Source organism: Eleutherodactylus coqui, chromosome 5 (genome assembly GCF_035609145.1).
Source record: "Eleutherodactylus coqui strain aEleCoq1 chromosome 5, aEleCoq1.hap1, whole genome shotgun sequence".
Lineage (NCBI taxonomy): Eukaryota > Metazoa > Chordata > Amphibia > Anura > Eleutherodactylidae > Eleutherodactylus > Eleutherodactylus coqui.
In genome coordinates this window covers 141,694,851-141,720,260 of record NC_089841.1, presented here as the reverse complement: position 1 = coordinate 141,720,260, position 25,410 = coordinate 141,694,851, and the positions used below count along the sequence as shown (strand labels likewise).

Below are 25,410 nucleotides of genomic sequence, written 5' to 3'. Positions count from 1 at the left end.
CCTGCAGCCTCCCTGCTGAGAGCGAACAATGCTAGTTCCCATGCTGAAGCACAGGAGCTAGTATGTGCGGGGACGAGTGTCGGGCATAGTTTGCCCTACAGTCCTCCCGTCTAAAAGCCCTTTATAGGAATGAATAAAGAAAATTACCTCTAGTTCATACAGCAGACACTCTATTGCCCCTTTTAGACAAGCCGATTCTCATTTGAACGAGCTAGTCCTCACTAACTCCTTCGCACTTAACTGTTGAGAATCGTTCACTTCTCCTTTCGTGTTCCACATTCCTGTGTGAAATACGGAGTGGGAGGGTTGAAACGCAACGATAAGTAAACGAGCCAGCGGTGACCTTTTTATGCTTGCTGAAACTGAACTACAAACTCAAGGTACACGATTCTCGTTCGCCCCGACGTTGGCTCGCGCTTAAATCAAACTATTATCATTCAATTTTGTTCATTTTAACAATTTTTTGAACAATAATTGTTACGTCTAAATGCAGCATCAGATTTAACTAATCCGAGCGGGTGTCACATTAGACAATGGATGACTGGAACTGAGTAAACATTTCGTTTAGCAATCTGCAAGTACATTAGCTACAATACAGTTTCCTCCATGTGTAATTGACTTAGTTTTTCCTGGAGTGCTCCCTGAACACTAGAACTGCTGTGATTGTTTTATCTCTACTGCACTGCCTTTCAACTGTTGAAGGAGTCATAAATGACTCCCACAGTGCTTCTATTGTTAATATTAAGTATAAGTGTTGTGTTGTATCTGTCTGCTTTATTTAAGTAATACAGCGTTCAAGAACAAACAATTGCATTTATATAAATTTTGACTTCACTTTTAAAGCTACATTGACTAGATATATAGTAAATCACTTTAACCAGACAATCCTGCTTCAATATGGCCCCCCTGTAATAAAATAATAAACTGCTATACTTACCTCTACATCATCATCAGGATCCAGAATGTTGGCCCCGCTTTGGTCCTGGTGATTGTTGTGACGGATGATGTCACAGGAATTCAAGGGACCGCTGCAGCCAATGAGAGGCTGCAGTGTCAGTGTTCTTTTTCCTGCCATTGATGCTCACATCCTGAGTGTCCTGATGCAATAGTTCAGGAACGTGACACTGCAGCCTCTCATTGACTTCTTGTGACCTCATCTGTCATAACAAACTATGGGACCAGAACTGGGCTGCCACACTGGATCCCGGCATAGGAGGGGCAAGTATAGCTCTGTTAGTTTAATACAGGGGGTCTTGTTGAAGTGGGGTTGTCTGGTAACTGGACAACTCCTTTAGTGGCAATTAATTTTGCTGGAAATGCTGAAGATGCAAACTGGCTGCAGACTCCATTCTGTAAGGGCCCTTTTACACTGAACGATAATAATCGTTCAATCATTCAGTGTAAATGCTAGCAGCGACTGAACGCTGAACAGTAATTCGTTTATGTAGTTTCTGCAGGCAAAAAAAAATCAAATGATGATCGGCCTATGTAAACAGATAGTCGTTCATCTATGAGCGACTGCCTGTTCACTTTGAATGGAGGCGGGCAGTCCAAAGAGCTCTCCGACCCGCTCTGCCTTCATTCATTGAGTGATCATCGCTCCTGTGTGAAAGTACAAGAGCGATACTCGATGGGATGACTGTCAGGCGCTGAAGCACTTAACAGTCATCCTGTCTAAAAGGACCCTTAAGACTTATCTGTAGTTGGTGTGGAAAGGAAACTGGTGAAGATTTGGAATTTCTCAAGCAGCCTGGTCCGTTCTTTGAATTTACTATCTTGACTAGGTCAATAATCAGTGTAGCTCAAAAGTGGAGCCACGTGTTCAAGCATAAGATATAAAGTCGTTTGTATTTTCTCACTTTTTGGCCTACAAGCAAAAAAGAGGTCCAGGATTTAAATACGCCTCCAACCTGCCTGGGTCTCTGCTTAAGGAGCAAAAGATGAATAGGGATAATAAAGAACTAACAGAACTGGTGAAAAAGAAAGAACGGGAAGAGACCCCCAGGCAGAACCCGGAGGAGCCACCAAAAAAGAAAATTCTGGAAGGTATTGTAAAACGGAAACCAGAAGATGGTGTTTTTAAAAGGAAAAGACCACTTGAAAAGAACATGGATCCTACTGTCAAGAAACGGGTTAGTATGGATGAGCATGTGGACGTTAAGAGCCTTTACAGATTTCTATTAACAAAAAATGGGGAAGCTCTGTTGTAAGAATATCTAGTAGCAAAAGATTCATAAAACTGTAGAAACCAGCCGCATTCTCATACTCTGGGGTACCACAGGGGGCAGTATCAGAAGGGTTACCAGTATGGGTACTGTAGGGGTCAGTATTGGGCCCTATTCTTTTTAATTTATTTATTACTGAGCTACTAGACGGATTGCACCCTAAAATATCAATATTTTGACCCAGAAAAAAGGATCATGGGGTGTACCAAAAGAAGTATTGGGCACATGATGAGAGCATTGTTCTTCCCCTTTACCAATCATTGCTGAGACCACATATGCATTATTGTCTACAGTTTTTGCATTGGTACTTAACAAAGATATTGGAGCTTAAGCGGGTTCAAAGGTATGCAACTAAAATTAATGAATGGGTAGACCACAATAGTCAGAGAGGTTATCAAAATTAGGGTTATGGATTTCAGAAAAAAAGCATGATTAAGGGGCGACCTAATAACCATGTATAACTATGTTCTAGATCTCGCCCCCAAGATCTATTTATACCCAGAACTGTGACTGTAACAATGGGGCATCTCCTATGTTTAGTAGAAAGGAGGTTTCCACACCAATATAGAAGGTGATTCTTTACTGTAAGAGAAGTGAGACAATGGAACTTGCTGCCTGAGGATGTGATGATGGCGAACTCGCTTAAGAGTACAAGAGGGGCCTGGGCCCCTTTCTAGAGTACAACATTACATATTGGGCTAAATTCATGTGTGTGGTAGGGAGCAGGAAAATAAAATCCACTGGATGAATATGGATCCATCTCATAATGGAACCAAAGTATGCCAAATGGACCCCATTGTTACCAGGTGATAAAGTCCTGTATGCATGACTTTTTCGTCTGGCGTTTTATTGACTGATCTGTGCAGGAAGCTCTGAAAAGAACCTCTGACGCAGATGTAAATAGAGCTGTATATTCACTCATTACATCAAAAGGGTTGATGATCCAGGGAGGTTTTTTTTGGTTTTTTTTTTTTCAGATTTGGGAAGGAATTTTTTCTCTAAAACGAGGAAAATTGGCTTCTACCTCCTTTTAAAGCTTTTTCTTTTTTTTTTTTTTTGTCTTTCTTTTTTGCCTCCTGGATCAGCATTGTAGGATAATAGACTGCATTGGATAGACGTGTTTTGTTTTTGTTTTTATTTAGTCGTACGTTTGTATGTAAGGCTAAATAAATGTGTAATCCATTTTACACAGAACAATATCATTCAAACGAGCAAAAATGAACGATAATCGTTCAGTGTAAATCGAACGAGGAACAATAAAACGTTCACTTTTCGTTCATCGATCACTTTATACAGGCATAAAAATAATCGTTGACTTTGTCAGTCATTCTCAATACAGTGAAAGTGAACGACTGCACGATTTCACATTTGAACGAGCCAACGATGTATCTGCCTTTATAAACAGGTTGCCTGAGCGAAGTAACATTTCTTCACTTGTTCAAACTATATACCGTTTGGTGTAACCCTACGTTTCACAGAGATTTGTAGCAGATAAAACATAAATGGGGTTTTTGCTTTAGGTTTGTTTTTTTTTCCTATCTTTTGAGACAACATTACATATTATACAGTGATAGCTACACCCTTTTTTTTTTTTTTCTTTTCTTTTTTACAAAATCAAGCTCCCATTAGAAGTTGTCATGTTGCTGCAAAACTCAACTTGTGTGTAGTAGACCTCTTTTTCTGCTTGTGTATTGCTTTTTGACCACTAAACATGCCTCAATGACGCAATCAAAGAGATTTCGCCCAGTTAACATCGTTTGAGAGGGGGCGCATTATTGGAATGCAAATAGCTGGATTGTCATATAGACAAATTGCCTGCCACCTCGGCCATTCTGACTAGACTGTGGCAATGAATGCACACAAGGTCACCGGACTCAGGGCACTCAGTGTTCTTTGTATCAAAATGCAACATGCTGTAGGTGTCTTGTGTTTTGTTTTTTTTATTCTCCCTAGGGTTCTAAGTAGAAAGTGAAAAACATGAGGAAAAACGCATTTTCAGAATGACTCTGAATAGAAAAGAACACTAAAAATGCACGTTAAAACTTGCAAGGCTTGTTTCAAGGCTTGTATTGAGCAGGATCCAGGGTCAATCCCACTCCATACAACACAGGTGTCTACTGTCTTTGACAGCTGAGATACACTTGCGATCAGTGCTCACACTGATCGCGGCTGTCAACCCTTAAGCCTGGGTTCTCACACGCTGGATTCCTGGCGGAAATCTCGCAGTTTGGACTCAGCAAAAACTGTGAGATTTTCGCTGGGGGAAGCGGTGCTTTAAAACCCGCGGCATTTAGCCGCGGGTTTTGAAGCGGCCCGGCCGCTTGCTCTTCCGCTCCGGCCGGTGCTCCCATATAGGAGAGTGCGACCGCAGTGGAAGAAGAAAAAAAGCGCCGACTTTGCCGCGGCGGATTCTCCGTCCCGTGTGGACGAGATTTCTGAGAAATCTCGTCCACATGGGTGGCTAATCCCGGGATTAGCTGCCGCAGGCGGATTTGCCACAATAATTTCTGAGAACGGCATTTAAGTGCCCTGTATGGATTGTAGGCTGCTGTTCAGTTTCCATGACAGCCAGGGGCCTTCTAGAGACCACCAGGGCTGCCATTGCAGATTGCCTAGAAGGCCATGCCTGTGGCATGGCTCGATAGACTGCCTGTCAGGTCACGGTATAATGTAATACTATGGTAGTACATTATACTGTATAAGTTTAAGTCTCTTATAAGGACTGAAAAGAAAAATGTAAAAAGGAGTAAAAAAATGTATTCCTTTAAATGTAATTTTAAACAAAAACCTTTTCACATAAACGATTGTCATAATTGTACTAACCCATAGAATAAAGTTAACATGTAATTTCTGCTGCAGTGTGTACGCCGTAGAAACAAGACATAACCCCCACCCCCTCAAAGATGGTGGAATTGTGTGGGTGTTTTTTTTGTTTGTTTTTTATTTCACTCAATCTAGAATTTAAAAAAAAATGTTTTTCAGTACCCTAAATAGCAACATTTTAAAAGGGTTCTTGACATGACATTTATTTCCTGAAAAAGCAGTAATCTGCATTAGATTACTGGAGATGGGTTGGTTTGTCTTCCTCTTTTGTTCTCTGAATGATTATAGTTTGAAATGAACTTGCATCTTTTTTCAGCCTTCCTTTACTATAACTGTATGAGCTGCCAAGCTGCTGCAATCAGTACAGCAGGTCATACGGTGCACGTGGGCTTCTCGTACTGCCCAGTCGTGAGTCATTGTACTCGCCAAGTGACAAGAGCGTATCTCTGCTGTTTATATGTGGAAGAAACCTACTACAAACTTAGACGTGGAAGTAGAAGGGTTGGGAGGTTTTCTCCTACGATAGGCCCCCTTGATTTCTAGTGCTAAGAGAGTACGGTAGTTCAGTGCAGACTGATAGAACATTTACTATAGCCACGTGTGATGTACAATTACTGACACTAATATATGCACTTCATATGCTTTGCACTATTAAAACAATGGCAATAAACTGCTGTCAGCCTGAAGATGTATTGCACCCAGAGGCACTTAGTGGTAAACCCTGATCTTCACTGCTGATGTCCAGGATGTATGCCTCATGTTTCCCTGTTATTTCGGTTACATTGCTTTTTACTATGTCCACTTGAAATTAGACCTGAATGATGAATTTATGTGAAGCATTTACTACCTTGTCCTGGGGGGAAAAAAAGGAAGTTACAATGTTATATATTAGTATTCACATTGATTGGAGCCACAAGACTGAACTACCACAGGACAGGAGGTGTTGACATGGGAAGGCATGTAATCGGTGATATGCAGATTCTCACGTGATTGGTGTACAGGAAAGAGGCCTTTTTATATGATTTCTGTCTTAATAGTATTGTTGCATATAGAGTGTAATTGTGTAATTGTTTCTATTTTCTCCTTTTATTAAAAGCTAAAACATGGAAAAGAAGAGAAGCTCTTCAAGAAAAAGGTATTTTTGTTTTTGGGAGAATGCGTTATTACTTTTATTACTAGGACTATGGTATTGGTGTTGAATGACTCCTGATTCAGTTTTTTTTTTTAACCCCCTACAACACAATGGGGTAATCTGCTTGTCCAGTGTATCCCAATGAGAGGTTTAGATACCAGTTTTTGTTTTGTCAGATTAGGTTTGATACTGGCATTGTGGTCGTTTTTATGAATGCAGCCTAATACGTTCAGTGTTGCAGCAGTTCTTGACTTCATCTAGTTAGAATGTGCATTTTTGACAGGTCAGTGTTTTTGTTTTTTCTTTTTTTAACTTTTCCTCCCGGTACAAGAAAAATCGACAGATTTTTACTTTTAATATCAGATCTGTGAGTCGCTTCATGACTGTCATCCTGAAAAAGACATTAAAAGATATGTTCATGAAGCATGTCTTATATGGTTTAGTCTCTGTGGTTCTAGCAACTGTAAACCTCACCAGTTCCAAGAATAAGACCATCCCAGTCCAGCCTATCTGATGTGAGCCAAAATCTCCAATTTGGACCCTAGTGCTAAGAGAGAAATAATTGGTCCATTACAGACATTAACTCATTGTGTAGCTTTAATTCTTAGCACTCATTGCATTCATTACAGTAAGCGCACATAGAACTTGGTATAGCTTCTGATTCTCTGTCTAAACAAAATGTAACACTAATATTTGTAATTTCAGAAGAGACTTTGGAAGACACCTGAATCACTCATGGCCAAAACATTAAGACGTATAAAACAAGAGCCTGATGATGATTTGCAAGAAGTAGTACCCAAACCTAAGGAGAGTGATCAGTCAAGATCCAGCTCGCCAACTGCAGGTCCCAGCACTGAAGGTCCAGAGCTAAAGGAGAAGAAGAAAAACCGAAGAAAGAGGAAAGTTCCTAACAAAGAACTGAGTAAAGAATTGAGCAAGGAACTGAACCAAGAGATACAAAAAACTGAGAATAGTTTGGCTAACGAGAACCATCATCCCATCAAATCTGAACCAGAGAGTGACGGTGAGGAGCCCCGAAAATGTATGAACAGTAATGGGGAGCGAGTACACCGGTTCACAAAGCTAAATGGGACCCCAAAGGAATACAGACATCAGTCTTTGCCAAGTCCAAGAAGCACACCAAGGGTCGTTACACGCCCGCCTCCTTCCTTATCACCTCCCAAATGTATGCAGATGGAGCGCCATGTAATACGGCCTCCTCCAATCAGCCCTCCTCCAGACTCCCTTCCTCTGGAGAATGGTGCAACTCATGTGATGCAAAGAGAGGTCTGGATGGCCATCTTTAGCTACCTCAGCCACAGGGATTTGTGCATCTGTATGAGAGTCTGCAAAACATGGAACAGATGGTAATCAAAAATTCATTTTCTTGTCTTTAGTAGCTCCTGTGTTAAACTAAATGAGTATCCAAAGATAAGAGGAGAAAATGGGGTGGAGAAACTTCTGCTAGGTTTTTTTCTTTTTCTTACACGAAAAAAGAAATAAGGTGCTGCCTGCCCACTTTTCGCCAACCGTATAAGTGGGGTGTGGTGATTTAGTTTAAGAAAAAAAAAGTAAAACACGGGGGCAGGGGCCGCAACCCTTCTAGTCCATAAATGATCAAACAAGGGAATTGCCTGGTACTAGTCTAGTATTAAAAAAACAGCCATTGGAGGAAACGGCCCCTTCAGAAATGGTTGAGAAGTGCTAAATACATTGAAAGTGAAGTATGAGAGGGAAAATAGAAAAAGGAGTAGAAAAAAGGGAAAAGAATCAAAAATAAAATATAAATACTGGGGCAAAATCATAATGATGCATAAAACATAAAAACAGCACAATAAAACTAATGAAAATTAATTATGCACAGCAAATGCTACAATAAAGTCTATTTTACATAGCCTCTAAATTCTGACAATAAATAGAAAAATACCTAAATAAGACAGCAGATCACTGAAAATAAAAACCGATACTGGTAACCAAGAATATATGTAAAAGTGCATACATATACATAATCTTAGTTTCCAGTATCAATTTCTATTTTGAGTGATCTGCTAGCTTATCTATTTTTCTACTTCTTGCCAGAATTATTAGAAGCTATGTAAAATAGACTTCATTTAGCAATTGCTGTGCATAATTAAGGCCTAATGCACACAGCCATATTTGCACTGTGGGATCTGGAGTTTCGGATCCCACAGCAAATACAGCCCATAGGACATGCATTGAAAAATGCATTTCCATCCCTACGAGCGGAAATCAACTGCAATATTCCGCTCGCAGGGTGGCACATCCACAGCACAGAGTGAAGATACCGAACAGGTAAGCCGAAGGTCACTACAGGGGAACAGGGTTGCATCCCACGGCGAGGATCTCACAGTCAGAATCCGACCTGGCCGTCTCCATTCTGCCTAATTTTTATTAGTTTTATTGTACTACTTTTATTTATATATTTATTTATTTTTTTAAGTTCTTGGATAGTTTGTTTTTGAAATTTTCTGTATGATGCATTTTCTTTTTTTTTTTTTTTTCAATTTTCCCTCTCGCACTTCACTTTTAATGCATTTAGCACTTCAGTCATTTCTGAAGAAGGGGCTGTATTCCCGAAACATGTTACAATGGCTGTTTTTAATTAAAAAGTACCAAGTAATTTCCCTGTTTGATCATATATGGATTAGAAGTGTTGCGCCCCAGCCCAGTTGTTTTACTTCCTCTCATACTACATGAGTAGTTATAGTACTTATTATTAACCAGTTGTATCAATCATTGGGCAGAAATGATAACAGCAGTTAGATTACTTGTGATTGCAAGGGATTTATGCATACTGTATAGAGAGTTATTGACTTTTAACAATCCTTATTCATTTAAATCGAGTTTAAACCCTTAGCAGCATACTTACAGGTTAGTGTATGGAGCATACTCAAGTTTCTGGCAATTTACCTTAAATGCCTAAAGGCCCATTTACACCAGCAGATGATCACTTAAATGACAGTTTGAGTGACAGCTTTGAGCCATCATTTTGCGTAAAGTATTTAGTAGCTACTCAGCTACTGAAGTACCAATTAGATGTGCAAATGAAGCCTTCACTGAAAGCAGTTAATAGCTCTAGGGCTATTATCTGCGCTCAGATCCTTTGTTCTCCATGGGGAAGCAATGCTATCAGCACTACCCAGGGAGAACTGCTGATGAGGCTGAATGATGATTTTTAGGTTGGACTGAATTTAACGATCAGCAGCTATTATCGCTAAAACGATCGCCGATGAGCATTTTTGGGGTTTTTGGTTTTTTTTAAAGCGATCATTGGCTGGTGTATATGAGCCTTAAGTCAGTTTTGACCGTGGCAACTAAGTAGTTAGGCAGCAGGAGCGGTTCTCCCTCCCTGCAATGCCATCATAGGATGTCAATGGGTTGTCAAAGCAGCCAGGGGCCTAACAATGGCACTCAGGTCTGCCATGTCAGTACACCTATTAGGAGCAATCATAATAGGGTACTCTCTTCTAGAGCGAATAGTAACAGACCTACATTTTCTGCACTTGTAGATAATTAGTTTAAATGTGGACTGATGTACACCCAGATCTTTAGCAGTGCTTTTATATTTGCAACTTTTACACTTTCTTCATCTTTCTGCAGTGCACGGTTTGCTTAGAGTGTCGCATAGAACACCAGTCTTAATAAATATGCCCCGGTATTCCCAAAGCAGAGTGGGGCAGGTTTATTAATCTGGTTTTATATTTAGGCTGTATTCAAACGAACGAGAGCAAGTTGCGCCCAAGATTCTTGGGTCAACGCGCATTGCACAGCCGACGGATGTCCCGTGTGCTGTCTGATGTGACGGACGCCACACGTTGCATGTTCTAATGTCATCCAAGAATTGGGCCAGAATAGGACATGCAGTGATTCTTTAACCCCTGACTAGAAGCCAAGTGAAAAATCGCAGGTGTACTTTAACTTCAAATGAATGTGTTCTCTTTCCTTGCAAGTACTGTCCATCTCGAACACTGATAGAACTCGCATGGAAATCTCACCCATGTGATTAAAACCTTACACATGAAAAAAACTTAAAACTAGACAGTCTGAAAATGTGCTGAATGAGTCTTTTGACATATTATACAGTTGGTATATCTTTATATACTTTTGTCTAACTTCACGCCACCTATTGGTTGGTTCGCTTATGGCAATACTTTGGCTTTTTTAAGCCACACCATTTGCTGCTGTATCTCTCCCCTCTTCCACCAAGTCACAAGTGCAAAAAGTGTCTAGAACACATAGTGAATGTCATCCAAGGCACGCATTCCTGTTTCTGGTGCCAATGTAGATGGAATTCTTGCTCATCTTAGTAAATCTTCCCCGGTAATTTTCAAATTGTTTCATTTCACTTACATGGAAACCTGCTTGTCAGATTGTGTGTTGTAGGAGTGCACATTGATAGCATTACAGCCTTATGATGGGGTATCGTTGCCGTGCCCAGTCTCCAATAAATACTTGCAGATCCTCATTTATTCTCATGCGCCGGATATTTTTAGACTTGTTCCAAAAATAAATCCTTATTAATAAAGAAACTGCATGTGCATTGTCTGCCTGTACAGATGAGAGAGGGGGATTATACCGTCTACTCCTACAGGTTCTATATCAATCACGTTTAGAAATGGGAGGAAAGTGTGACAATTCTAGGAGCGGAGCAGTTTTACATATTTTAAATAAAATAGAACTTTCAGATTTGAATTATTTTAGTTACATTAAATATAATGTTGGGAATACACGGACAGGACTTCTGCCTTCCAGATAGTATACACCAAATAATTTTGTGTGTTCAGACGGCCCGGCCAGGTTGTTTCGAAGTACTATTTCGGGCTATATTCACAGTATTAGGGTTAATGCCCACGAACGGATTTGTACCGAGGTTCCCGCGGTGGAATTCTAGTGAACTGAATAGCTTTTCTTGCAGCCAATGCCGACACACGGAATTTTACCGCGGATTTCTGCAGCGGAAAATGAATCGCGGCGTGTTCTATTTCCCACGGATTTATGCCATGGGAGGTCTCAATTAATATAGTATTAATGGAGACCGCTGAAAAATGCACGTTTTTTTCCACGATCACCAGCGGGGCGCGTTTTGTTTACCACTGCGGTACTCCCGCAGCATGAATCCACAGGCGTATCCCGCTCCGTGGGCATGAGCCCATATTGTGGCTGTTGATAGTAAAACCACAACTAACGACCAGCACCTGCGGGGTCTGGGCTCAGTCTGTTTCCTTTATCATGGCTGGTAGGCTAGCACTGCATGCAGCTTTATTCTTTACATTTAAAAAAAAAAAACTGCTGATGGAGCCTCTAAACATCTGACAGCAGATTGAACACAGCTTTAGGGCTGTTTTGACTTGTTTTTGTTTCTTTAGTCAATGAGGAAAACTCTAATTGAAGTTGTTTGGCAAAGGTAGCAGCTTTCAAAAGTTTTGTCAGTCTTGTCTCCTGATAGTACACCCTGTATAATAGTGCTGCACTGACTGTGTACCCTGTGCATGTGGATATGTGAATATGAACTCTTATCTGCTTATATTTAGAAATGCTTATAATGGAATGGGATTTTTATTTGTGTGGCAGGTGTTGTGATAAAAGATTGTGGACTCATATCGATCTAAACCGCTGCAAATCCATCACTCCTCTTATGCTCAGTGGGATCATCAGAAGACAGCCAGTGTCCTTAGATTTAAGCTGGACGAATATATCAAAGAAACAACTGAGCTGGCTCATGAACAGGCTCCCAGGTATTGTGGAAATCCTCCATACTTTGTAGTAATGTGTATTGCACTTTAGATTGGGCCCAAAGATTACGCTCCCTTTAGGCTATGTTCACATCACATATTGTACTGGGAGTCTAATGCAGATGCCACAACAAATCCACAGCAACCTTTGCATTGCTAAGTGTAGTATTGAGGCTAAAGGACTTCTGCGCTAAATCTGGATGCGAATCCATGGGTGCTACAGGTGCAGCTGTGCTGCTGCAGAAATCCGCTGCTCAAACGTGGATTTTGAGATGAATTCCACACAGAAACCGAATGTGGGTTCCGCTCGTGTGAACATACTCTTAGGCCGCTCTCACACTGACAGCTTTTTACAGCATTTAGCATGGCGTTTCAGATGCTGTACAATGCTCCCACTGATTTCAATGGAGCCTCGCAGACTAGTGCTGGAACGTGGAACGGATTAATGGCATTTCAATTCATTCCAATGGGGAAAATTGATTTGCTATACGAGTGTTTTGGGTTAAGAGCTCCGTCACGGAACAAATTAAACTCTTAACCCAAGTTACCACTGTACCTTGCTGAATGAGAATCAAAAACCCTTCATAACATGTACGTTGAGCACTCTTTAACCCGACTACTATTCACATGACGCAGTCACCAGCAAGAGCAATGGAATGGCTCGTTTGGGTTGTTAGCCTGGCTGTCCCGCTCTGCAGACCATGATAACCCCACAGACACGTTTTGCTTCAGTTGTAGAGTCAATAGGAGCCTGTGCCTTCCTGAATACGGACATTTACTGGAATAAGCCATGAACTATCCAGAAACTGAAAAACATTGCATAAGAAATTGCCGCAGTCATGTTGGATGTTCTTACTAGAACGTACAGTAATATGGAGCATAGTGTTCAGGCGTGCTTGACTGCAACAGAGGGCACTTCCAGCACAAGTTATAAAGGGCTCCTGATTCTCTCCCAGTAAAGTATGTGTTGACCAAAGTTCACTAAAATTTGTTAATTAGTCAGCGTTGGTGCCGAATTTTCCAGGCCTCCGGCGAATGGGGCACCGTGTGATATATAATTATACACTGGTCAGTCACAACATTATAGACATTGACAGCTGAAGCGAATAACAGGAATTATCTTGTGACAATGGCACCTGACAAGGGGTGGGATGTATTAGGCAGCATATGAACTGTCCGTACGTGAAAGCGAACACACGATGGCCAGATAACTGTGTCAGAACATCTTCAAAATAGCAGGTCTTGTGTGGTGCTCTGGTATATAGTGGTTTGTACCTGCCAACAGAGAGGCCAGCCAGTGACCAGATCATGAAGACACAAGGCTCATGGGGAGTGAAGAGCTAATGTAGCAAAAAAAAGGTGTCAGAACAACCAGGGCATTGTACCCTTGCCCATTGCCAAAATAACATACAGTTGGGATGTGGGCATCAAAACTGGACCATGGAGCTATGGAAAATACAGGTCTAGTCTGAGAAGTTACAATTCTTTTCCATCTTGTGGATGTTGACATGTGGGGTTGGGGAAGAGATGTCACCAGGATGCACTATGGGGAGGGGGTAAACCGGTGGAGTCAGACCATCACGATATTTAACATTTAATGTTATGACTAATCGGCTTATGATGTGCCTTGTGTTTTCACTGCTAATTAAGCCTCCCTCTTTAAACTCATTAGGGCAATCTCTCAATATAGTAATTCACACAAAGTAACAATCAAAAGATTCTTCTATATAGTTGAGGCAACTTGAAGAAGAAAATAAAACCACTAATGCCGCAATCAGACAACTTTGTTGTACTCATATTTAACGGTTTATTCAAGATGTAGAATCCGGACCCCATGTGGTTCTACATAACTGAACTTACAAGTCGCTATGGAGCTGTAAATCTGCTCCTGTAGTACCATAGGGGGTCGAGTGTTAGAACAGGAATGTGCACAGTGACATATGGCAAGAATACTACTGTCTGTATGCAAATATTCGGGCTGCAGAACTGTTCTGGCTTTTCCTTCCCTTGGTGCAAAGAACAGAACAGCAGCCATTGGTGGGGGCTGTCATGGACTGTTGGATAAAGATGTGGCCCATTAGCTAATCAAAGGTTGTTCTAATGTTAATCATGTAAAAATAAATGTAGTTTTTCTTAATTATGGATCTGCTAAGACTCTCAGACCAATCTTATTGTCTCAGAACCCTGGTCATTGCTTACATTGTAAATGTGTAGGTTTCAAAGAAAAATCGAACTGAAATGCAAACTATATGAACCTGTGCCTGACTGCCTATAAACTATAAAGGTCTAGTTAGAAGTTGGTTAAGTGACTTAGAAGCCTTATGGATATGACTTTCTTGCTTTTATTTCTGAATACATTTACAAACATTCATGTTGGACAATCTCTAATTTATCGTCTCCCTTCCTATATTCTTTTTTTTTTTTTTTTCTCCAGCCCTTCGAGAGCTGAACTTATCTGGCTGCTCTTGGATTGCTGTTTCTGCACTTTGTAGTTCCAGCTGTCCTTTGTTAAGATCTCTCAATGTCCAGTGGGTGGAAGGGCTGAAAGATGCGCAGATGAGAGACCTTCTTTCACCTCCAACAGACAACCGGCCAGGTAATTCAATTCTGAGAAACTGATTTTCTGTGGGATTTTAAAGTGCAAGCTTTTTTACTATCATTTTCATGACTTTTATTCCATAGATATGTTTTTCTAGTATCCAGCGGAAACTAGAATCAAGTGCAACTATATTATTCTTTAGTCACTTTTTGTGAAATTCTTGCAGGCCAGATGGACAACCGCAGCAAATTGAGGAACATTACAGAGCTTCGTCTAGCCGGACTGGACATCACAGACACATCACTGCGCCTCATGATTCGGCACATGCCTCTTCTGTCTAAACTAGATCTGAGCTTCTGTAACCATGTTACCGATCAATCCATTAATCTGCTCACTGCAGTGGGTACATCTACCAGGGATTCTTTATCAGAAATTAATTTATCAGGTAAAAAAAGTGATCTGACCTGAGGTTGAGGCTGTAGTAAATGTCGTGTGGCTAAAATAACTGGGCTCTGTTTGCTATTAATGGCTACTAGTAACTGAAGGCCCTTTTACACGCAATGATGGATCAAAATTCGTTCAAATGGCCGATAATGATCAACAATCGTTACATGTAAACGCGGGCATCATGCACTTTTCATTTGATCGATGATTTTAAGGTTAACTTAAAATCCGTCCATCAGCCACTGAAAGATAAACCCCTTAATCTTTCAACAGACTGCAGGCTGCTCTCCCCATGGCATGTTTACACTATCTGGGAGAGAACAATAGAATATGAGGGGAGCCTGGAGGAGAACAATGCAGCTGTTTGCACACTGGGCGTGTGTTTAAACACATGCTGGGCTTTGCAAACATCTTGTGCTGGTCCCTTTACATGCAAATGAAGATGATAAAGTGTTAATGGCCATTAACACTTCATGCAAATACAGAGCTAAATCTTTCAGTCCTATTGAAAAATTATCTTTGCATGTAAAAGGTCCTTAAGGTGCTTTGGGACTTTCTTACCTTTTTTTATTACTGTAATCATTTTTGTCATTTTGTTTCCTTTACACAGACATCCTGTAGCACAATAATATAGGGCAAAAGAAGTTATAGGGAACCTGTCGTGTCTGTTGTACACCATAAATTAAGTTTCTATATATTTTTGTAGGGCAAGTGTTGTGTGGTGTGGGGTGTGATTTTTTTTATTTTTTTTATATTTTTTTTTTAGGGGGAAGGGGGAAGAATTTGTTTAAAAAACTTACCAGGCTCCCCGTTTTTTTGCAGTTAGCATGGGAGGTCACTGTTTCAGTGTATTGGGTGGACATGAGTCTGCTTTCAGTGCTTGCTTGCTCACATACACTGTTCTCTGTGCATTGCAAAGGGTACAATTTATGCTCAAATTCACAGCAATTGACGTGACATGGATTTAAAATCACAGGACATGTAAATTTTGTGTGGAATCTTTCCACACCGTGTTGAGATTTGTTAAATCTCATCCAAATGACTTGTACAGTACATGCAGCAAAAACGTGACAGCATTTCTGCCCTGTGTGAAAATACCCTCCTTACTGTGAAGCCATAGATTGCATTTCTGCTTTACATTTGTTTTCCTCGGATGGAACACTACTGTTCAATTATTTCCTAGACAGTAAACGTTCAGCTGCAGGTAAAACCCAATTGATTCACTATTCAGATGTTTCTTTTTTTTCTTTGCCTTTCTTCCAGACTGCAATAATGTTACAGACCAGTGCCTGACCTACTTCAAACGCTGCGGCAACATCTGTCTGATAGACCTCAGATTCTGCAAGCAGGTTACTAAAGAGAGCTGTGAACAGTTCATAGCAGAAATGTCTGTTATTGTACAGTTTGGACAAACAGAGGAAAAACTGCTTCAAAAGATCAGCTAATTGAAAAAAGTCTTTTCATTAAAGCTGCACCTGAAAGACAATATTGGCCTTAAAAGTAGAGGTTTGAGGTTGACCGGCCTCCTTTATATCGAGACTTACTCCAGCACCACATACACCAGCTGTTAAAGGTTGAGACTGGAACAAAAGTTTTGACCTTTCAAGGACTTTTTTTGAAAATCCAAGGGCATGCGCTTGGTAACATTTATTGTATTGGCTCTTAAACTGTTCAATTTCTGAGCTTTGTGTGTCTTTAGAAGTGGACCACCCAGAACATAGAAGCCTTCCAAATTCTGATGAAAAAAATTTGTCATACGTTATGCAGAAATATTTTTGTATATGACTATTTCAAAGTTCTATTTACAATGTATGATGCCAGTGTTAATTTTCTGGGTGTTTATTGTTTAAGGGTGAACTGCTGATATTTCCATGTACAGTCAATGAAGGCAGTGAAGCGAACATTACGTGTGACCACTTCTAAAGCATGTTTAAATTAGATTTTTACATGAAACATATGCATGCTGAGCAGACATATATGTTTATTCATTATGACACCGATCCTTTCTGCACATGAAGATCCAGCATAGCATGAAGTTTTGTGGCCCGTTGAACAAATCTAGTGATGCAGGGCAAACCGATCAGGCAATCTCCACTATTGTGCCACCGGACAATGTTGTCCAAAGCTTTGGGTCAGACTGTAACATACTAGCCTTCAGAAGTGCCATTGTTGTAAGGTGTTTTGTTTTCCTTTTTGTAGAATGCCCTCAAGCAGTTTTAATCTAGAGTTTGTGTTAACTGTTCACAGGACAAAATGTTTACCACCATTTACTGGCTACAGATTGTTATAGTTAAAGAGCCAGATCAGGTACAAAGAAGAACTTGGGTCTCTTCAAACACCACTTGTAAATCTCCTTTTGTAAAATAGATGCCCCTTGCACTGGAAATATAAGAATGGGGTTATCACTGTATAGGAGACTACACAGGTAAATGCATTTACATCAATGCATTGCAAGTCTATCCCACTCCTGCACCTTGGAGTCAGATGTATACTTTTTTAATGTAAGTAATGTTGTTGGAATTTAAAAGTGTATCATGTTTATTTATGGACACATTTATTAAAATCTTTTACTAAATGACATGTCGTTTATTTTACAAGTGTAAGTGCATCTGCTTTAGCACGAGAATTGGAATACCCAGAATTAAAGGGGGTTTTACCACCATTGACATGGATATGAAATGTCTCGTTGCTGGGACCCCCAAATGCCCTGTGGAAATGAGCGTGGGTCCTATTCTTTTTAATAGGTTCATAATTGACAGTTTATAAGTTTTCACAGCTAAGGTCAGTCTGTTTGCTGATGACTGAAAAGTAGACGTGCAATTAGACTGACACTCCTGGTGGTGTGTTGAACTTGCAAAATGATTTACCTTTTCTAGATACATGGTCAGAACAAGAGAAACTAGTTCAATGTTTCCAAATGTTGTTAAAAAAAAAAAAAGCACTTCAGGAGAAGAAATCCTCAGTCTGAGTATTGTATTAGCTGTTCTAGGTTACCCAAGACCTCAGAAGAGAAGGATTTAGGGGTTCTGACAGCTTCAAAATAAGTCCACAGTGCAGTCTTGCAGCAGGGAAAGCAAATTGGATGCTCGGCAGCACAGATAGAGATATAACCAGTAGAAAGAGGGAGATTGTGATCCCGCTGTAAAGAGCCCTAGTAAGACCTAAGACCACATCTGGAATACTGTATTCACTTCTGGAGACCTCATTTTAGGAAAGACCTTTACAAAATAGAACAAGTCCAAAGACTGTGGAAGGTCTCAACAAAACTTCTCAGGAAAAACTTAATAATTGTATAGCCTGGAGGAAAGGGGAAACGTGATCGAAAATATGTTTAGGGTATAAAGGTTCAGGTAGGGAGTGTTTTTTATTAGGAAGCTAAACACTAGATTATCGGGGCACAATTTGAGATTAGTTGGGGAAAAATTAGAAGCAATATCAGGAAATATTTCTCGTCCGTGTCATTAAGGACACAGCTTAGGCCATGAGGTATAGCTTTTGCCCCTAGGAGGTGGACACTAAGCAGAAAAAGTGTTAGCTCCTCCCACCAACTATACCTCTCCTGCAGGCACCAAGCTAATCTGTTTTAGCTTACTCTCTGTAGGAAGAAGACCTCTCCGTTACCAGTTTTCATCCTTTTTCTACGACTACCTTTAGGAATACAGGGCAGGCACTAGACTCTCCTTGGTACCCCACTGAGGAGGACTAACAGCATGGAGCAAACCATCCTGTTGTATGCCCAACCCTCAGAAGAAAAGAAGGTATGGTCTAACACCAGTGTAACACATGACCCGCTAGCCATATCGAGAATACTCTCTCTTCAAAAGGGTAGACAAGCACTGGAGCTCACTCTGCTGGAGTACATGAGACAATCTACAGATGGGTGTGTATACTTCATCATGAGGTAAATATTCTACCCCTTCTCAGGAGCCCACTCTGCTGGAGTACATGAGACAATCTACAGATGGGTGTGTATACTTCATCATGAGGTAAATATTCTACACCTCACTCCTAACCCACCTCTCCTGCTAAGGCCCTTACTACAACCACATAATAGCTGCTCAAGGCTCTTCATCTCAGTTTAACCACTTCTACAATAAAGGCTTTGATTGTTCACATACAAGCAGTACTTCCTGGAGAATCTTCCAATCGCTGCTCTGATCGAACTTTTCTTGAACGCCTATTGGTTCATACGCTTCCCATGGCTAAAGCCTGACCTCAGGGCCTTTTTCTTCATTAATTTGGCATACTCTCTTCAGCTGAGACCTGTGATACGTCATTTTGCATGCTCTTGCTGTCATAGCAAATTTTCATGCAGGCAATCTGAACCATTCCGCGCTGATTGCTTCACATAGAGATAGGCTCTCAGTGATCTGCCTACTGGCCCCCTTCCCAGCTACAGCCCTCTTGACCGCTGAACCGGAGTGGGCGTGCTCTCTGTCTCCTGCAGTCCCTGACCTCACTAAAGCGTCCAAGGCAATCCTTGACTGCTGCATAGGTCTTTCCATCCCCCTTCCCAACCATGTCTGACGAAGACTCAGGAAGAACCAGGAAGAGGTCTAGACCATTTCACTCGCAACAATCTAATGAGTCGCCAGCCTCATCGTGCTCCGTACTGGGACGTGGTCTGAGTTTTCACCTAGGGACGACCCTCGCTCAGAAAGCGAGGTGTCTGAATATCTCTAATTGAGATCTAGACAAGGAACTATCTTTAGTTGATAGTTTGATAAATGGAGTAAAGGACACGCTGCAGGTGAAAGATGCGGATCCAGAGGCATCCGCAGGGCAAGGTCTCTTTCAGACGTTCAAGACATTCTCGAAGATCTTTCCTTCCCACAAGGAATTTGAAGATGTCCTGACCAGGGAATGGAATATCCCTGACAAACGTCTCACTAAACTGAAGCCCTTAGAGATTATGTAACAAAGAAATGGCATAATCTCCATTAGTAGACCCTCCAGTGTCATGCTTGGCAAAACGCACCACTCTGCCTATGGCAGATGCCTTCTCCTTTTGCGGTTGCCTGTAATAAGAAACTAGAATTGCTGGCCAAAATATCTTTTGAGGCGGTAGGTTCGGCCCTTCATCCTTTCTTTGCTTCTACTTGGGTCAGCAAGGTTACTTCTGAGTGAGACAAGCAAATACACCACAGCATTCTCTCCGTTTCTTCCCTGGAAGAACTTGCAGATATTGCACAACAAATCAGCCATGCAATACCTCTGCGAGCCCTACCTGGATGCAACCAGAATAGTGGCTTGGGTTTTGGTGGCCTCCGTAGCAACACAAGGGATCTTCTGGAATCCTGGGATGCTGATTCAGAGTTTAAAAGGTCTGTAACTGGACTTCTCTTTTGTAGGTTTCAGCCTTCAGCGCTCAGAAGAAATCTATTTGAGACCATGGGTGGAAAGAGCTCCCACCTACCTCAGAACAGGTCTAGCCAAACAAGGTCTTCCCAGAAGAGGCACCCTCAACTTTGTTCCTTTTCTTCACTCAAGTACGCAAACTGCAGATACCAAGACAATCGCACAAGATCACAGGAAGAAACCTTCCTTTAGACATTGACCTTCCTGGTGTCCCCGTCCACAGCCTCCCGCACCTTCCTCCACAAAATCCTCTGCATGAATGGTAGTTTCCACCCCAGTCACTCAGGGTTGGGGGCTGGACTCCTTTCCTGCTTTCAAGACATCTGTTTTTCCCACATCGCTGATGCCTGGATCTGGGAGTTCATCTCTTCAGGGTATGCTATAGAGTTTATCAACCACCCTCTGGACCATTTTTCCAGCTCCACACTTCAGACGACTCTTTCACGGATCAACTATTTGGACTAAGCGCTCTGCCAGCTACTCACCCAGCTTGTAATCATCCTGGTTCCACTCACAAAGTGATTCAAAGGTTTTAATTCAAACTTTTTTGTTGCTTCCAAGAAGGATGGGTCCTTCCTTCCTGTTCTAGACTTGAAGAAACTGAATCAATATGTGAAAGTCTGGCATTTCTGCACTGAGTCTCTAAAGTCTGTCATCGTATCCATGGAACATGGCGAATTCCTGGCATCCATCGATATTAAGGATGAATACCTGGGTATGCCCATCTGCAGAGCACATCAGTGTTTTCTGTACATCACACTTCAGTTGGAACACTACCTTTTGGGTTGGCCACGGCTCTGCAGGTGTTCAGAGAAGTCCTGGTAGCAGTGATGGCCCATCTACATTCCAGGGATTTTGTGACCATCTCCTATCTTGGCGACTACACAGTGAAGGGACCTTCCCACTTAGCTACTCTGAATCTCCACATCACCCTACATTGTTTTAGATGGATTATCAACTACCCCAAGTCACCTCCCCTTCTAGGCATCTGGAATTTCTTGGCCTGATCTTCGACATAAGTTCCCATGTTCTGCTACCATGACATTTCAATAACTCCAGACACAGAGTTCTGCGATTAATGGTCTTTGTTGAAGGTGATTTCATTCAGCCAATTTCATGCCTTGCTTCTCCAGTGGACAATCCATTCTCAATCATCAAGGCGAAACATGCAGCTCAGCAGTCATGGAGGAAATCCTAGCATAGACCGAAACATACCTCCCAGTGATCTTGGCAGTCTACGTACTAGGTGTGAACAACGTAATGGGCAACTTCCTAAGCAGGGAGAATAGGAACTCTACCCCTACATCTTCAATACCTTTGTGACAGATGGGGCTGCACAGATGTTCATATGCTCGCATCCAGAATGAATTGTAAGATTCCAAAGTTTGTGTCAAGCTCAAAGGTTCCTCAAGCGCAAGGCGGTTCAGGCTGTCATAATTCAGTTGTTAGACTTCAAGTTCCCCTACATCCAAAACTTTGATCATCTTTTAGTAAAGCCATTCTTGATTTGGAAGTATGCTTTGGGTTGTCATTCTTAAATTTGAAATTCGTCTTCAGCTTTTTAGCAGAAGCCCAAAGGTTTTGGGGTAAAATGGGCGGATATTTGGAATTGTTCATAATTCCCTCCATCTTGACTATTCCAGCCCCAAAGCATATCGCTGCCTCCACCATGCTTCACTGTGGGTATGGTGTTCTTTTGGTGATGTACAGTGTTGGCGTTGCGCCAAACATACCTTTTGGAATTATGGCCAAAAAGGTCAACCTTTTGTCTCATCAGACCAGAACATGCTTTTGGCTGACTTGATGTAGGTTTTGACATAGAAGCCTTTTCTAATAAAGAAAATGGTTATCTTGCCCACCCTTCCCCACAGCCCAGACATGCAAACTTCTGCAGATCCTTTAATGCTGCTATAGGCCTCTTGACGGCCCTTCCAGACCAATTTTCTCATGGTGTTCATCAGTTTTTGAGGTGTGTCCAGTTTTTGCTAATGTCACTGTTCTGCCAAATTTAATCCACTTTTTCATGACCGTCTTCACTGTGTTCCATGGTATACGTAATGCCTTGGAAATTTTTTGTACCCTTCTCCTGACTGATACCTTTCAACAATCGGATCCCTGTGATGTGTTGTAAACTCTTTTTACTGCTTTTGCTGAAAAAAAGCAACTAAGAAAATGTCTGGAAAATCCTACTAGAAGAGCTGAACTTTAGATGTGGTCACTCGGAATCAATTAAACCCCTTAACGCTGCAGGATGTACATTTAGGTCCTGCAGCTTCGGGGTAAGTATTAAGAGAGATCACGGCGCGATCTCTCTGTGTACAACGCGGGCACGCGGCAGCAACAGCTCCAATAAGAAGCACGGCTCATCAGGGCTGTTAACCCTTTAAATGCCGCTGTCAATTCTGACAGCGGCATTTAAATCCCCCGAACGACGGTCGGGGGGCCGGTATGGTCCCCCCACGGTGAGATTGCAGGGAGCCGTGCAGGTGTCATGGCAGCCAGGGGCCTTCTGAAAGGCCCCAGGGCTGTCTTCGCAGAATGTCTATCAAGCCATGCGCGTGGAGTGGCTTGAAAGCTTGCCCGATTACCGTATGATGTAATGCTGTGGCATTACATCATACTGCAGGAGTGATCAAAGTATCGCAAATTGTTGTAAAAAGTAAAAATAAGAACAAAGTTTTACTAATTATTTAAAAACTAAAGTAATAAGTTTAAAAAAACAAAACTTTTGCCATATTTATAAAAGGATCTAAATAAAATAAAAATACATATTTGGTATTTCTGCATCCGTAAAAGTTGGATCTATCAAAGTAACGCATTTTTTACCCCGCACGGTGAACATTGTCAGGCAAAACAAATGCCAGAAAAAAATGCAATGAAAAGCAATCAAAAAGTCGTACGTATTCCAAAATGGTACCAACGTAAACTACAGGACGTCCCGCAAAAAAGCCTTCGCATAACTATGTCGGTGGGAAAATAAAGTTATTGCGCTCAGACGATTGCGGCAGAAAATAATTTTAAAAAAATCAAATATCTTTGAAAAATTATAAAAGTAGTACAGCAAAAAAAAAACTACATAGATTTGGTATCGTAGTAATCGTACTGAGCCATAGAATAAAGTGATGTCATTTTTATTGCAGCTTCTGCACCATAGAAACAAGACGCACCGAAAGATAGCAGAATTTTGTGGTTTTTTTTCCTTTTAATCAACTTAGAATGTTTTTTTACATTTTCAACACATTATATGGCACATTAAATAGCACCATTGAAAAATACAACTCGGCCCGCAAAAAATAAACCCTCATACAGCTACAATGGATAAAAAAAAGGGGTACAATTTTTTAAAAGGGGGGGAGTAAAAGACGAAAATGGAAAGAACAAAAGAGCCCTGTCCTTAAGGGGGTTAAATAATAGCAGCCGCGTACTGACTGTTTAACAGGAGTTGAAATGTGATCAGCTAATTCTGAACACAACCACACCCCTAAATATTAGAGGGTGTTCAGACTTGTGTAACCACATTATATTAGTGTTATTTTTATACCCTAAATGATTTGTTTGTTTTTCAATGGGAATTGTACAGATAATGGGTCATCAGCATTATAGCCAAACATCTCAGCTTTGGTATTGTCTGTCCAAAATACAATATTCTAGAACTTTCGTGCTTTGTTGAGATGCAACTTTGCAAACTTTAGCTGTGCTGCCATGTTCTTTTTAGAAAGAGAAGGCTTTCTCCCGACATTTCCAAATAAAGCATACTTGTTTAGTCTTTTTTCTAAATATGCTGTCATGAATTTGAACACTTAACATACTGAGGCCTTCAGAGTTAAGCGATGCAGCTTTTTTTTGCCGTTTCTCTGAGCATTCTACAATCTACCCTTAGCGTGAATTTGCTGGGATGTCCAGTCCTTAGAAGACTGTCAACTGTCTTAAATCTTCTCCACTTGTGAATAATCTTTCTCACTGTAGAATGATGTCCCCACAAATTGTTTGCAAATGGCCTTATAACCTTTTTCAGATGGATGGGCAACAACAATTGCTTTTCTAATTTCATTGCGGATGTGTTTCCTCCTGGTCATAGTGTTAACATGTGCCTGAATGCTCCAGACCAGCAAAATGCCTAAACTTCTTTTAGAGTAAATCCATACCATTTAATGTGGCTTTTGTTGCCAATCCACTGCAGATTTCACATTTGAAGGGGTGAAGTCTGCTGTGAATCTGCACCAATTCCACTACATGTACGTACCCTTATAATTAAATTAAAAAAAACAGTGCGGGAAAGTGCGTGTAAAATGTGCTGTACGTGCGCAGGCATCTGTTAGCAAAAACGTGGCGACAGGCAAGGGCATGTAGTTCCATACACCGGTCAAACGCTGCAATTTTTATACAGAATATTACGATACGGTTGTGTGAGCCTGGCCTAATTGTGTACTTCTTCACACACTGCTTCTGCATTTTGACCTGGTTTCTGTTAAATGACATTATTTGTCAAGTGGTGTTTTTTTAAGACATTCTAAGAATCATGATGTTTATGTCCTGATATGTAAAACCATAGAAAGCACAGAGGGTGGTGTTAGTTTTATTCATGACTATATAGTGTGAATGATGTAAAGAGTTGCTGTTATAAACTGTACCCATAACCCATCCGATCACTAAAGAAAACATTTTTCACAAAAAGCTTTAGAAACAATGATTTATATTAATCAGTCATAGTATAGCTTTATCCTCCCTACCATGCAGAGGGTTATGTTTTTTTTTTATTACAGACAATAAGATCAGTAAATAGGAGCTCTTTTGGGGCAAATAGCAAAAGGTTGATAGTCTTAGATTTATCTTTTACTACATTACCCATTAATTTAAGTAACTTGGGAAAATCTGTTTTTGTATATAATTCACTTTAGAAAAGTTCACTATTCCAGAGCTACCTGCATTTCCTCCAGCTCTCTCTGTAATATATTGTAATGGGCTGGATGCGAATGCTGCTTTCGTTAATAACATCAGCTAGACAGGCAGAAGGATAAGTTCCAAGTAGAGCCTACTGCAGTGATGGCGAACCTTTTAGAGACCGAGTGCCCAAACTGCAACCCAAAGCCAACTTATTTATCGCAAAGTGCCAACATATCAGCAGGCAGGGCTTGT

The 25,410-nt window shown here is 41.0% G+C and overlaps 1 protein-coding gene across 5 annotated transcripts in view; it reads left to right on the top strand.

The window, feature by feature from the left end:
• The window catches only part of KDM2B (lysine demethylase 2B), a 121,598-nt gene extending 104,107 nt beyond the window's left edge, over positions 1-17,491 (top strand). For 4 of the 5 annotated variants that reach the window (XM_066603281.1, XM_066603283.1, XM_066603284.1 and 1 more), the window contains 7 exons: positions 1,867-2,132; positions 6,145-6,183; positions 6,886-7,547; positions 11,773-11,936; positions 14,368-14,529; positions 14,699-14,917; positions 16,180-17,491. In XM_066603281.1, coding sequence (XP_066459378.1) covers positions 1,867-2,132; positions 6,145-6,183; positions 6,886-7,547; positions 11,773-11,936; positions 14,368-14,529; positions 14,699-14,917; positions 16,180-16,361 — 1,694 coding nt within the window. In that variant the 3' untranslated portion in view covers positions 16,362-17,491. The remainder of the gene's footprint in view (positions 1-1,866; positions 2,133-6,144; positions 6,184-6,885; positions 7,548-11,772; positions 11,937-14,367; positions 14,530-14,698; positions 14,918-16,179) is intronic. The other variant, XM_066603282.1, reaches the window with a different exon arrangement.
• The last annotated feature ends 7,919 nt before the right edge of the window (positions 17,492-25,410 follow it).